General features: G+C 36.0%; 2 protein-coding genes across 2 annotated transcripts; one reads left to right on the forward strand and one right to left on the reverse strand.

The window, feature by feature from the left end:
• The first annotated feature begins 4,897 nt into the window (after positions 1 to 4,897).
• On the forward strand, positions 4,898 to 9,762 carry LOC110798556 (uncharacterized). The gene is made up of 6 exons (XM_022003745.2): positions 4,898 to 5,216; positions 5,325 to 5,549; positions 5,943 to 6,116; positions 6,250 to 6,356; positions 8,280 to 8,596; positions 8,690 to 9,762. Exons 1-6 carry the CDS (start codon positions 5,064 to 5,066, stop codon positions 9,274 to 9,276), a joined length of 1,563 nt encoding a protein of 520 aa, XP_021859437.1. The 5' UTR covers positions 4,898 to 5,063; the 3' UTR covers positions 9,277 to 9,762.
• Positions 9,763 to 9,998: 236 nt separating this feature from the next.
• LOC110798545 (protein HEADING DATE REPRESSOR 1) lies at positions 9,999 to 15,135 on the reverse strand. The gene is made up of 3 exons (XM_022003729.2): positions 14,796 to 15,135; positions 10,773 to 11,098; positions 9,999 to 10,556 (listed from the first exon to the last, which is right to left on the reverse strand). Exons 1-3 carry the CDS (start codon positions 14,875 to 14,877, stop codon positions 10,338 to 10,340), a joined length of 627 nt encoding a protein of 208 aa, XP_021859421.1. The 5' UTR covers positions 14,878 to 15,135; the 3' UTR covers positions 9,999 to 10,337.
• Positions 15,136 to 16,002: the final 867 nt, after the last annotated feature.

Below are 16,002 nucleotides of genomic sequence, written 5' to 3' on the forward strand. Positions count from 1 at the left end.
GGAGGGGCGACATTTGGAGTTCTTTACTTGTTTTTGTTAGGTTCGGTAGAAGCTAGGGAAGGCACGCATCACATAGTACGTATACCAAATTATGCTAATTGATTATGTGTCAATTAATTTAGATTCCTGGATTTATGCTTTTTCCGCATGAATTATATCGTTCATAACCTTACAAGAGGCATGTGGGCCTAAGAACTAAAATACAAATCTTCACAAGTTGGTAACTATTAATTACCAAAGCAAGGGTATGAAGAACAGAAGCAGCGTCGTGGACTTGGAGTTCGAAAGGAAAGCAGGGGAAATGAGCCTGCTAGACCGTTCGACGGTGTCTGGTGTAGGAGCGGAGCTGGGTGGTCCAGTGCGGCAGCAACACGCCAGAAATCAGAGTCGAAGGTGACAAGCCCGGATTTGGGGTGGTCCTACGGGACCTACTGTAACGCCCCGACTTTTCGGCTCCGTAATTATCGGTAATAAACCGCACTTAACTGATCATTAGCAGCGGAATTAGGCTTAATTAATCCTGGGACCTGTGGGTATGAGCCCACAAATAAAATAACATTTCTTAAATAATACAAATTTTCCAAAAATAAATATAAATCAATATTCTTATAACAACCTCAATAACATGATTTCCATAATAAATAATTTCTCATCTCGATATCTCCATAATAAATAACCAACTCCAGTAATAACTCTCATTTGAGCAACTTGAGCTCCTTAATCGAACCTGTGCATCATCATAAAAATAGAAAACAGGAAAAACACAGAAAAATCCAAAAATGAGTGGAAAACTCGGTAATATTACTCCAGCCCGTCAAAACGGTTTTATTTTGAAAATCTTTTGGAACATATCTATCTTTAGCATTTATTGTTCGGAAATAACTAACTTAATCTCGTTATCTTGAAAACTGTGTCGGCAAGGAATCATTTCCTTTACAGCTCATTGGCAAGTACAGGTTTTGGCGGGACTTTTCTTACATCATTTCAGGGGGGAACTGTTTCCCAAACTTTAACTTTAACTTGCCTCCACCTGTAACTTGCCCATTTACTAGTTCAGTTCACTTTTCCATGCCGACAAAAGCAACATCGTCCTTCTTTAAAATAACTTTATAAATATCATCATTATTTCCGAACAACGTCTTTAACATCATGATCATAAATATATATCATCATTTATCACATAAAACACATAATAAACATATAATCGCATAATAGTCACACATTTCATATACGGGCATATAAACTTAAATGCTGGACATAAACATTACCTCGATCGTTTATCCATTTGGCTTAATTCCTTAAATATGATCATGATAAAAATCCCAAATGCATCATAGCTCGTTCTCTATGATTTATCATAACAAACCCAAATTAGTCATAAGCTTTTCTTTAAAGTAATTGACCAAAATTTAACTAAAACAAACACTTACTTAGTCCTAGTCTACAATTGTTTTACTCCTTGATAAAAGCATACGGTCCACTAACCATATCCAAGGGGAAGCTCATAAATTTGAAGGCCCACATAAACTAACCAACCCCTTTTCAAACTTTGACATTCATTTGAGGTGGAAATGCAGAAGTTAAAAGCAACAAGAATGGAGCAGCAGCTCACGCATAAAAACAACAACATCAACACATCGTAGCAGCAAAGGCCACGGTGGATTCCGGCGACGGAAAGAAGGTGGCGCCGGTCTGTGTTCTGGGCGGTGAAGGAAATGTCGCCTGAAGCAGGTGGTGGCAGCGGTGGCGCTGCGGTGGCCGTGAAGGAGGAGAGAGAAAATTGAACATTCGGGTTTTGGGTTTAAAATTTCTGGGTTTTTAATTAGAGTTCTTATGGGGGTTTATTGGTGATATACGGAGCTTGAATGGATTGGCCATGGAAGCCATAACCCACGAAATAAGGAAGAAGAAACAATGTTAATTTACTCAACAAATTCATAAATGGGGATGGAGTTTTGAGCTTGAAAATGACTAAAAATTAAGGTGGTATTTATAGCTGTTATTGGCATGGATGGGTCATGAAGGAGAAGAAAATCATGAACATATGGCATTCAAATTACTAGTCACGCAAGGAAGGAGAAGTTAGAATGAGCTTTGCTGTTAATTTGGACAGCTTTTAGAAAGAAAGACAGTCAAAATATTGGTGGCAAGCTCCACCATTTACACGTATGGAAGGAGAGAAGAGAATTGAATTTTAGTCATCTAATTGACCAAAGATAAAATTGTAATTTCCATATCAAAGAATAAAAATCAGATTTTTGGATTAATGAAATGGGCTTGTACAAAAATAAATTGGGCTCAATTAATTGGTATTATGTCACAATAAAAAGGTAGACATAATACGATAAATAAAATACGGAAAAATTTAGGACGTAATTACGTGAATAATCGTAATTACAGATTAATAAAAGAGGCTTAAAATACGGGGTGTTACACCTACAGCACCGGGCCACAAAATTTTGGGGCCCAACTGATTTTTTTGGTAATTGAGCCTCAATAATGTTATATCTCATATATTTTCAGTTTCATAGTTAAAATAATAAATGCACTTGTCCTAGTTGGTAGGGAGGTATGTATTTACGCCAAGACACCCGAGTTTGATTCCTACCTATGTACTTTTCCCTTCTTTTTTTGTTTTTGGTATGATGAAAAGAATCATCCAATTTTATATCTATCAAATCTTTCGATTCATTTTTTTTAAACCAACCCACATAAAATATTACATCATAACATTAATTTGGATCTATAATTTATTTATTTTTTTTACACAAAACAATGTTAGTTCTATAATAATTATGCATTTTACCTTAAATAATTGTCCTCAAAATTTTATAGGGCCTAATATTTGAATTTAGTACAGGGCCTCTAAATTTCCGGAGACGACCCTGGGAGGTGACAACTGGGCTTGGAGGAGAGAGGAAGTCAGTGAAGTGAAATCGCGCACAGGTAAACGGAAGAACACGAGGGAGGCGAGCAAGAGCTACGGTGATGGTAATTGGTGAGCAAAAGGTAATTGGGTGGTTGACGGTGGTGGTTTTTCGGCATAAAGGGGCGGCCGTGGTGGTGAGTTTCGGATGCTCAAAAAGAAAATTTTGAAAGTGTTAAGGAAGCTTATGATATTTAACGGTTAATTAAAAATTGAAGTTAATCTGATTTGTATTGTTCCCGGGATGATTGAACATCTATTTATAGAAGCTTTGGTGCTCCATGGATGCAACAACTCAACTTAATTGTGTTGACAAGTGAAAGAAATTGAGAATGTAAACGGCTGATTAAGAGAGGCTACTCTAGTTTTGGTCTTCAGTTTTTATAGGTAGGTTGATGAATTAGTGAGTTGAAGGAAAAATGGTGGAGACACATCAAAGCTCATGGTTGACTTTCATGGAGGAGATGACACGGTTGAGAAGAATAACATAAATTGCTTGTTGGTCTTTTGACTCAAAGAGGGACATTTTGGTAATTAGATAATTTTCAGATTTTTAATTCTAAAAAATCGAATATCTAAATAAAATTAAAAATAATTTCTTAATTAAATCATAAAACCTGAAAATAATGTTTAACATTAAAACATTTAGAATTCTCAAAAATCTTTGTTAATCAAGTTAAAGCTTAAATAAAAAGGCTAATTAGCATAATTACTCAAGTGTTAGAATCTGGGGTATTACACCACAACCCTCACATCAAAATAGTGACACTTATAGTGCAACAACAACCAATTAGCAGACATCCTAACACACACAAAATCATCAAGAAATAACTTAAATTTTCATTACCAAATTGGCATGCGTAACATCAAACAACTAATTCATACTTTCATGCTTTTTTTCATGAAAACGCAAACAAACAAGTCATCTCAACATCATATTTCCAAAAACCCTAAACCTTAAAATTGCGCAATCGAAGTTTGAAAAACAAAAAAAAAAAGTTAGTGCGATTGTCATTACATACCTTAAACGATGCGCGAGTAACCTTAGAACACGAAATTCACACTTGAACTTGAACTTCTGCAACTTCCTTACGCAATTTCACACGAAATCCCCCTTATGAGAATTCGCTTGAGGTTGAAAACTCCAAAAAACAACTTCACTCAAATAATGCGCACCAAAATTCTGAAGCTTTTTGGGTGATTAAAGGATGCAGTTATGGTGAATGAATGAGGATACAAGGAGAGAGAGAAGCATTTAAGGGTCGTATTTTTTGGAACTGTAGAATACGTGTAATTGTGGTAAGAAAGGGTTATGGAGCCCAAAAGCAAAATAAGGGCAAAATAGTAAAGTCACGCTAACAACGAGTTAACATCTATTAATTGTCATGGCATTTAATGATATTGTAAGGTTTTTAAAGGGCGTTTTACGTAATATCGAAACATAAAGGACATTTGGTAAATTATGCAAAAACTTATGGAAATATATAACGTATTTATTGTACATGGAAAAGTTTCATGAAAATCTTATCCAAATCATTTCCGGTCATACAGGGTAAAAAAAATGTACTCCGTATAGAATGATTAGATAAAACCACGTGTAAAATTCTAGCCAATGAGAGAAGTTGGAAACATGCGCAAAATACCAATGATCCTTACACGCATCGCACTCGCTCAAGAAATGCGGTCCCCACTATTTTATCCACAATAACATCCACGGCCCACGGGCCCACGAGCTCGAGTGTGCGTTCACACATCACATTTCACAAAGCCGCAACTCACAAGTACTTCCGAATTTGCTGACGTGTTCAATCCAACCCTCCAGCTTATCTCACGTGACCATAGTACCCCTCTGACAACCGTACAAGACAAACCCAGCCGCCAAAAACGACAAAAGGGTCAATTCGTAATTCAATCTCCATTTTTCAACATTAACTACCAGATACTTTGTACCACGTCCACGTCCAGCACACGTGGCAGCCTATGTGATTGCCGCGTCACTCAACGCGCCGTTCTCATTCTGTCGCTTATATACCACTCATCAATTGACGTTTTTGTCTCACTAGTAACACAGCTGATTTTCTCTCTCCCATTCCCATTCTCATTCTCATTCTCATTATTGACAAAGAAAAAGAAAAAGATGGTTCATAGGATGGATACCGTCGAGGAATTCCCGGCGCAAGGAAAACTCTGCAAAAGAAAGGTGAAGGTGAAGGTGAAGGCTGAGTTCGACGACTCAGCCAGTGACGGTACACATGGGCCATTTCTGTCTAAGAGGCCCAAGTTCGATTTTGTAGGTTTTTTTTTTTTTTTTTTTTTTTTGATGGACAATCGATTTAGCAATTTTTGTTTGTTGGGTTCTGATTTTGGTAAGTGTGTTTTTGGTTTTAATTTGATATAGGTAAACAACGGTAACGTTGAAGTATTGGAATATAATCCTTTGAAGGAGCCGAGTCCGTTGGGATTGAAGCTGAAAAAGAGTCCGTCTTTTTTGGATTTGATTCAAATGAAGTTGTCACAAGAAAAAAGTGCAAGAAAAGAAAAGGGTGCTTCTGCTGCTGCTACTGATAGTAAGCTTAAGGCTTCTAATTTCCCTGCCACTGTACTTAAGATTGGCACTTGGGAGGTACTTCAATTTTCATATTGTCCTGTATTAGCTTTTTAGCTATTAGTTTTGGAATTGTTTCTTCATTTGCTTTAGTTTATTGTTCAATTCTGCACTTGTCAATTGTAGAAACAAAACCAAGCGATTATTAGCTTTTGAATTTATGACAAATCATGTGTTAATTTGGTTTAGTTAATTAGTTTAATGTTCAAATTTACACTTGTAACTGGTAATTTGGAAATAGATGGACTTTAAGGCAGTTAATGTTTAAAGAATGAGATGTTCAATGTTACAAATTTACTAGTATATGAGACTTTAGGGATATATATACTCTTATTGTCCTTTCATTAAGCTTCTCTAATACTTTTGTGCTATGGAGCTAAATTTAAAGGAGGATGTGGTATTTGATTGCAGTATAAATCGAGATACGAAGGTGATTTAGTGGCAAAGTGTTATTTTGCTAAGCACAAGCTCGTATGGGAAGTTCTGGATGGTGGACTTAAGAATAAGATTGAAATTCAGTGGTCTGACATTATGGCTATCAAGGCAAATTACCTTGATAATGAACCTGGGACACTTGATGTTGTGGTGAGTAATTAGCAATAATACCTATTGTGTTATGAGTAAATATGTTGTTTGATTTTGTTTCTTTTTTTTCGTATTGTTGTTTGTTGTAGACTTGTAGTTGCATCATAACTGAAGGTGTTATATTCTATTTCAGTTATCTCGGCAGCCTCTTTTCTTTAGAGAAATTAATCCACAGCCAAGGAAGCACACTTTGTGGCAGGCAACAACAGATTTTACAAGTGGCCAGGCTTCACTCCATAGGTATAATAGCCAAAGCCTCATTGATATCTTGCTTTAGAATTTTGTGGGTTTTTTTATGGATTTTTTTCCATTGTTCATTTCATCATTGGCTGCATCAAATTTATGTGTCTCATTCTGAGAAATGTTGATGAGTGAAACCACTTATCTAAAGAACAACTGATAAAATACTGATTGGAGCACTTGAACGTTATGTTTGGGGATCACATTCAGTGTCAATGCTAATGTCTAAAAGATTCCATGAGGTTGTCTAACTTCAGTATCTGATTTCAGCGTAAACCTGTAACCTGTTTAATGACATCTTAAACAGAAAATTAGTCAGTCCTTCATGTGAGAAAGGTGGTCAGCTGGTTAGTTGTGGATGAATTGACAAAATTTTGTTATGTAGAGGTGTACCGCTGTTTCACTTGAATCTCTTTGCTGGGTTGCAGTTGTGCTCTTCAATGTGAAATAATTCAATTCCTTATAATTAAACAAGCTATGGTTCTCTTGCCTAAAGAAGAATCATGGTACTATGGAATGTCTTATTAGTGCAAGTCCTCTGGAATGGCGCCATTATTTATCCTGCCCTTGTCCACATTAATAGCTCCCTTTTTGGGTCTGCGTTACTGCATGCCTTTAAAGTTCTAGTGTTCATATTAATTATTTAGCAACCACGAAAACAAAAAAAATACAAATGCAGGCAAGTTATCAAAATCGCGATTTTACTTTATATCTGAAGGGCCTGTTAGAATCAGATCGTAAAATCGAGTCGTAAAATCGTAAGATTCTATGAACTTGTAGAATTGAGATTTTATGATAAAATTTGTAAATTTTTTACCCATTTTCAAAAGCCAACACTTAAAATTAATTGTTTAAATTAAAGCAATATAAACTCACATATACCAATCTTTTTACAATAGTTTTAGAAGGAAAGAACATTTATGACATATTAAGTTATTGTTGTTGTATTAGATCGTTGCATTTTAAGATCATAAAATCATAAATTAGAATTGGTCGCATATTTTAGGATCGTAGAATCGTAAGATTTTATGATTCAAAGCGCAATTTTAACAGCCATGAGTGCAGGTCGATGGACTAGAATATCTTCCTTGAGCATTCATTACATGGTGCTGAGGCGAAGAAAGGAGGGTTTAAATTACAAATTTCTGAACATATACTGCATTGTCTTCCTTCAATAACTCATTATGAAATAAAAAACTGCTATGGACCTTAAATGTGTAACATTGGAGGTTTTCTTGAGGAGATCCATACTCAATCTGTGGCGTAGATTATTAAGGCTTGTCCCTACTCCCTTCCCCATTTGGAGAATTACCTCTTATATTTCCACTTTTTCTGAAAGCTGGTTCTTGCCTCTCTTTATCCCATCACTGAACTGTCCTATTGTAAGGCGAATCTTTGCTTTCAGTCTCATTCTCTTCTCATTCATGCCATCACTACATAACATGACTTGATAACCATAATCTCTATTTACATGTAATTAGGTTTTTAGATCATGTATACTATCTTGGTAATATGCCCTATTGATTATGTGTTCCATTTGACTGTGTCACCTGTGTCAACTAAATTGTTCCACTGTCATGGCATACTTGGATTTCATTTTGGACCATACCAGTTATATAGCGATGCCCTCTTGCAAAAATGTACGAAATCCATGTTGGATCCTGTGGTGTAAGCACCTTTGACATGGTGTGACGACCCATGCGCAGGAGTGGCTAAAGTTACAATATCAGCTAGTGTCTGACCTCTGCTGTTTTGTTTAAAACAGTAAATTACAGCCTATATCACTAATTCAGTTTATACTAATATGGTTATGGTGCACCTACATGATACAAATCTGAATGATGTTCATATACCTACCTACAAGAGGCGGACGCTATTAATGGGTTCTGTATGGAGTCTTGATACCTTCATTTTCTGTTGCAGGCAACATTTTCTGCAGTTTCCTGAGGGCACTTTAGGAAAGCATTTTCAAAAGCTCATTCAGTGTGATCCTCGTCTCAGCTTCTTAAGCCAACAGCCACAGACAGAATTAGATACTCCTTATTTTCAACCAAGAGTTTCCATTTTTGGTGATCAAAGTAACACTGAACATGGTTTTGAATTGAAGACTGGAGGGAGATTCAGTTTTTCAGGCATCAGGGATACACTTTCAGTTTCTGGATTGTCTTCTTCAGATATTGAGAACCAAAACCCTATTGGATCACTTAAGGAGACCTCTCAAAAGAATCAGCTCATCCCAGGTATGAACCATATTTGTTGTCTAATTTTCCTATACTTGTATGCTTGGATACTAGCATTGATTGAACTTGAGTGTATTAATTATGATGTTACAGATATGAACTTGTTGGAAGGAGATGTGAGCAGCAAGTATAATAATGCTGATGGACTCAAATTTCTAAACGAGATCAAACTTCCTGGTCTTCATCCATCCATGTCAGTAGGTGATCTTGTAAACCACATTGGTGACTGCATCTCGGAGCAGATGAGGTCTGACAATCCTAATCTCTCAATTGATGAACCTCGTAAGTGGGAAATTCTTGAGGAGATGACTCAATACCTACTCAATGACTCGCAAACCTTGACAAGTTCCGATGAAAACTGTATCATGTCAAGAGTTAATTCCCTTTGTTGCCTTCTGCAAAAGGATGACGTAGGTGCTCAGAACGCACAGGCCAGAGTTGAGAATGAACGGGATCTTGCTATGGGCAACACTCAACCTGCCGCCACACAATTGTATGAAAATCAAACTGCAAAGACTGTTGTTGCAACACAAAGTGAGATTGGTATAGGCAATGATTTCCAACAGGGAACAAGCATGTCAAGGAAGGATTCAGTTGGTGAGCTCCTCCTCCATCTTCCAAGGATAGCATCTCTTCCTCAGTTCTTATTCCCAGAAGATTCAAGAATCACAGGCAGATAGCACATAAATTAGTGTAAAGCTCCTGTCTGTAAATATGTGCTTTCTGTATCTGAATATGACATCTGCAGGTTCCATCAACTTGTACAATATCTGATTATGGGTAGATCTGATTGATGTCCGTCTTCTCACGCTTGGGAGGACATACCTGCAAGAGTCTGTTCATCACAAATATCACAATGGCACATGAAGAATTTCCTGTCTTTAACCCTTACTAGAAGGTAAAACTCAGGGAATGCTGATGCTATAGCAGGTTCTACTTTTTGAGTCTTGTATAGACGTTGTGGTGTGCCTGTATTAGGGGTCAGTAAGTAAGACCGAGACTAAGACATTGTGGAGAAGCTGGTGTTTCTTTGGCTTTAGGCCTTGTACTTCAGTTGGTAACAAAATGAATTTATTTTGAAAAAACCAAGTATGTAGTATCTCTCTTTAAAGAAAGGATGTGTAATATGTGATGAGAACAAACTTAGGTGTTCAATCTTTCTTCAATGTGCCTCTCAAATATGTCAATCTATTTGATACTTCATATATCTGGAGTTGATATACTTACATGGTCAGATTAAACAGTTGCTCAATTGACTACATGTAAGAGCTGCAAAAACAGCAGTAAGAGCCAAGGTTTGTTAATAGTTCCAAACTGAGAACGACATATACCAAACCGGCTCTTTTGTTTCATGTAACCCAATATGATAAATCTATTGTCCGTTCAAACTGACAGAGAGTAATACAGTCCATAATGCAGAAATACATTAATGTCTCAACTGTTGTTTACATTAACAGTTTATTCATAATAGCATACCAAACCAGACCAAAGCTTCTGTCTTTTAAACCTAAAGACATACATTCACAAGATTAAGCATCTTGATTTCTAGACGAGATGACTAAGTATGCTGTGAAAAATACACTGTAATCTGAAAGAGTACAGGTGTTTATCCTAATTGGATAACAACAAACATATGCTAGTAGATTCAAGGCAGCAACTAAAACTTGCTCAACACCACTTGCCATCTACTTTACGTTTTAATTCTAGAAAACAACTATACAAAAGAATAAAAACTAAGGACCTACTGCACATCTGCATCATCCTCCTCCTCCTCCTCCTCCTCAGCAGCCTCATTTTCCTGTAGCATGTTCATCAACATGTTAATTTGATCTTGCAGCATAGTATTTTCTCTTTCAACATCTGAACGCTTTCTTTTCTCTTCTAGAAGCTGGATTTGTAGATGTTCTAGAACACGAGAATCCTCGTCCAGTTGCTCACTTAATCCATCAATTTCACGATCCTGCACATATGGCTATCTTGTCAACCATTGATACAGTATACGAGTAGTTCCTTACCCTTTATAGAAAAATAAAAATAAAACAAGGAATAAGTAATAACAACAACAATTCATTGTGCTGCATTTTCAAGCTCTTCTCATGCTAGAGAATTCTAAATTACATTTCATTAAGTAGCATTTTAGTGCTCTTTTTCTAGTATGAGTTTTCTTGAAAAGCACCTTGCGATTCATTTCCTGGATGGCTATCCTCCTCATGCTCTCAACAACATCAACATTCACCAGCTTCCGCTTCTTACCTATCAACCAGCCTTTTGGATAAGCTGTTGTGTCGAAGTCCGGAGGAGGAAGTAAACTCTCGTTTGAGGGCCGTTTTTTTGAATGAATATCCATAGGTTCCAGCGGTTCAAACAGTGCCTTTCTTCTTTCTGAAAGTACAGCAGCTGGAGGAGTCGAGTCCAATGTTTTTTCTTCTTCTGGAGTTTCCTCTTTTGTTGGCGTTTCAAACATTGGCTCATCTCTTTGCTTCGTCATGTTCAATCCGCTTGCTGTCACAACAAGCTAGTCTTGTGGAACAAAATTTAGCAGAAACTAATATCGTAGTAACAACGTTACAGCAAACCATGCATCAATGTCAATCAAGCAAACCACAAAGATTCTACTTTTCAGCAAATTTTAACAAAATAACATATAAATAAATACATTATAGGCTATTAAGTATTAAGCACACACATACATTATGTAGTAGCAACAAGCATCTTCAATGCCAGCCTAGTAGGCTAGTATCTCCACACCCCCTCCTCGAAATGCAGCCACTTTCTAAAATCTAACCATCGTTTACCAGAATTTCCAGTTGACCCATACAAAGGAGTTGATTCATCTTCTTCTCTAATGTACTTACTACTAGGTTTTCTATCATATGGCAAACATTGTATAACGGAAGCTCTTTGCTTCATGTTTCTAATGTGGGATACACAATGCTCACGCTTGCACCTAATAAAAACAATCTTAAATAACTGGAAACAAAATGTATACAAGTGTGGTAACATTTACTTGATCAACTTGGAATACATGGGATATATCCGACAATCCAACACCACAAGTATGATGCCATACACTAGATACCATAATCCTTTTGTAACTCCATGTCCCCACTATACCTATGCTGTTAATCTCTAATCTACTATACTAGTCATTAATTCCTATGTTTCAGTCAAATTTCATTATAGCTATGTCGTCAGCCCACCTTTAATCGATGAACAACACATTAGAAAGTGAAACTCCATCTTTCCAGAACTATCTGTCCTTTACATTTTCAACCATTGACTTCTGATTGTTACTCCATCCCAGACAAATAATTTCTATTGATTGATTGAATAAACATGGATTAAGATAGATGATCAGTAAAGTCAAAAGGTACTGGAACAATCTAATGCAGTGAATGACCTTTTGCATGATTAGTTAAAATACATGCATAGTGGAATGTAAAATCTGCAGTACCTATTTTTAGGAACATTAAATCGGACATCTAAGGGTGCACTATGTTCATATGATTTCACTTATCCTAACATATTAGAACTAATTGTGTTGTAAATTTGACTTGAGAGCCTTTATTTTCCCTAAACTTATCTTATGTCAACTTACATTTCCTGAAGTGGAAATAAGTTGAACAGAACAGGGCCTGAAAGGCTAAAAGTATGAATATCTATATTTTCCTCCAAAATACTATTTCTCACAGGAGACAATAGAAAGAAATTATTTCATAAAAGTATTTTGTATCTAAATTTATTAGCAACTTAGGCCCTCTTTACTTCTATTTATAAATATTTGTTTGGTAAAAATCAGTTTTGACGAACAAAAATAAAATTTAGTTAGTAAAAACTAAGTTATATTCAGTAAATATACAGGACAAAAAAACTAGTTTACAACCACTTTTGATCACTTGATCAGCATAAATTTGGTCTGATCAATAATAACTAGTTACGTTTAGTTGAAGTTGATTAAAATGAATACGCCTTTAAGGCTCTATTTGTGTGACGGAAAACATTTTTAATGAAAAGTATCCATGGGAAATATTTTTCCAAAAAAAGATACAATTCCAAACTAATTTTCCTTTGTTCCTCACAAGAAAAGGTAAAAGAGAAAAGGAGTACAAAGGTGACGATGGATGGGAGGAAAGAAAAAGGGAGGCTATGAGGAGAAAGGCAAAGTGGTTTCCCTTCTTTTCAAAAAGGAAAATGTTTCTACTCTCTCAGTTCCACAATACTTACCAAAGTTGATCGGCCACATAACTTTAGGAGGAGAGCTGAATATTCACGGAAATGAATAGGCTGTTGCAAGTGGATGAGTGGGGTATTTTTTATTGTTTCACAAGGACAGTGAATCATTTACTTTTGTTGGTGTGGGCGGTATTTGGGGTATCAATTTTTATTATTGTTGCACAACTTACTAAACATTTACGAGGACCCCAAATGGAGAAATTATAAAATATATATGGTCCCTTACCAAAAATAGAAGTGTTGCAAGTCTTCAAAAATGGCCAAAAAAACAAGTGTTGCGAGTATTCAAACGGGAATACTTTTCATCATCGAGAAAATTGGTTTCAACCCCTTTACCAACCAAACAATGAAAGCTGATTACAAATGGGAAAATTATTTCCTTGGAAAAAAAAACTACAGTAAACCAAACGCTCTCTAATGATCAAAATTTGAAACAAGAAAAAAGTGACTTCAGAATTTTGAACTGACTCCGGAAAATTTGTCTTATATTTCAATGGTTGTTCCGCATCAAAAAAAAAAAGAAGACTGAAAGTTTCCAGCAGCCTGATTATAGTCAGGTAATTGTTTGCTTGATATTCAGGAAATAAAAAATTCAAGCACTTTTCAAAATACCGTAGACCATTAGCTTTTTTGGTAATACAAATAATTGTTATCAATACCTATATGCAAACGAAAGAGAGGATTGCCCTGCCCAACACATTGAGAAGGAGGATGCCATGTACTTTGATATGTGAATCTTAAGGTTGGGTTGGTCACTTTCGGGTTTGTGTTATTTTGGATTAGGTCATCTAAGTCAATTCAAGTCTCTAGGATCATGCTTATAGCCTAAGCGTTGAAGTTTGGTACGTGACATAATCAACCGTATTGTAAAGATAGTCCTTCTGTATTTTATTTATTAAATAGTGTATTTTGACAGACACAAATGGTAAGGATAGTGAGTTGATTTTATTAAATTAAGATACAACTGGTGGAAGCGATGAATAAATAATTATAATAAAATATAATGGGTATTAAATTTTTCAATAAATGTAAAAAGTAAGGAAAAAATAAAAAGTGAACCATTTACTAATAAAATACGACAACTTTAGAAAAGTGCGCCGTATAATAAAATACGGAAGGATTACATCAAATACTCAACAACAAAACTGGAGTACTTCGTATTAGGTATTACGCTTGGATGAATACAACGCGTGCCTACCTTCACAATCAACTTATGAATAATATTGATAATGTTCACGACCAAAGTATGACTTTATTGCTAAGCATAGAATTCAACGAAAATAATGAAATTGACTTTAAGAGAACAACACTTCAAGCCCACCACGCTTATAATTATTCTATATTCAAGCAATTTCGAGAAGATCTTCAGTTTCTTATTACTGTAACAAAATTGAATTGACAGATGGCTCGTGTAAAATAGGAAACAGGCTCTAATCCTCCTGTATGGCCCTTGTCGATCATTTGCACCCAAAAAAATGTAAATTAATTTCATACACTAATACACACATAACACATTATTCATAGCAGAAAAACCCCATCTTTATGACGTACTAGTGGGAGAACAAAAAAAAACCCAAAAAGTCTTCGCATAAACAAACTCAAGACGTTGTTGTCTCACGCAACATTTCTCATATTTCAAGCAACAAAAGTGCATCCTATAGTTTTGATATTATTATCATTATTTTTGTTCTAAAATTGAATCATTTAACAAGAAGGTGAATCAAAGTAAACTATAATCCCACAATAAAATTCCAGATTAATAAAATTAACCCATTTCAGCTAAATCAAATTTTAACCCCACGAAATAAGTTCATTTATGATTTTATTTTTGAAGGAAACAAAATAATTTCTGCTCAAGTAAATTGAAACCCACATAATCATTTGAGCTTAATAAAATTTAATTAATCACACCATAAAATTTAAAAAGAAAAAAAAAAAAGAGAAATGGAGGAAAGAGAAAACGAACCACGCCTCTTGCGAGATTGCCAAAAGACACGAGTTGAAGAAACTGGAGAAAACCCATCAAAAGAATTTGCTGCTTCTCCCATTTTTTAAGAATTTTCAGCTTCAAAAACTTAGCAAGAACTTCACAACTCTGGTCTAGTTGAAGTAGAATAAAACAGGTTATTTTGGTTGGATGGAAATAAAACGTCTGAAATTGAAAATATGAAATTGTTTTTAGCTTAATATGAGAAAAACGATAAATTCTGTTTTCCTTGGAAAATGTGTATTGTCTGTAAATTGGGCGGTTGAGATTAGGAGGTCTGAGATAAGTGGGTGGGATTTTTAAGACAAAGGAAAAGAGTTGTTTGTACTGTTGACGTTTCACCAGAAGTTTTACTCTTCCACTTTTCTCTTTAGGTAAGGCACGTGGATTTTCGGCATATTCCTTTCGCAAACACTTTTTCAAGGGCTGTTTGCTGTTTGGTTCGATGACTGAGGAATTAAGGACTAGGGATAGACCGGTTAAACGGGCCGGTTGGATGGGATACATCTGTTAAACGTGCCGGTCGGGTGGGATAGATTTGTTAAATGGGTCGGTTATTTAGGCCCTACTTTTTGGTTTGTTAATATCTTTGTGAATATAATGATACGGCTTACCCTAATATGGGTGTCTGGGACTCATATATATAATAATATGGTACAATAGTACAATTACGAGTATACCCTTAGTATCCTCTATTACACCCCCTCAATCTGTGCAGGGGGAACCACATGCAGATTGGACCGTAAAAACTCAAAACGCTGACCTGACAAACCTTTCGTAAAAATGTCAGCTAACTGTAACTCAGTAGGGACATAACGAACAACTAAATCACCATGAGCTACACGCTCCCGAACAAAATGATAATCTATTTTGATATGTTTGCTACGATCATGCTGAACCGGATTGACCGCAAGATAGGATGCAGAAACATTATCACAAAAGAGCTTTACGGGTGCGCGGATGACGATTCCCAACTCAGCTAACAAGGAACGAATCCAGAGAGTATCCTGAACCGTGTATGCAACAGCGCGGTACTCTGCTTCTGTGGAAGATTTGGAGACGGTAGGTTGCTTCTTCGAGCGCCAGGAAATGAGGTTGCCACTAAGAAAAATTGCATAACCAGTGGTGGAACGACAACTATCAGGACAACCTGCCCAATCCGAATCTGAGTAGGCAATCATGATTG

Source organism: Spinacia oleracea, chromosome 2 (genome assembly GCF_020520425.1).
Source record: "Spinacia oleracea cultivar Varoflay chromosome 2, BTI_SOV_V1, whole genome shotgun sequence".
Classification (NCBI taxonomy): domain Eukaryota; kingdom Viridiplantae; phylum Streptophyta; class Magnoliopsida; order Caryophyllales; family Amaranthaceae; genus Spinacia; species Spinacia oleracea.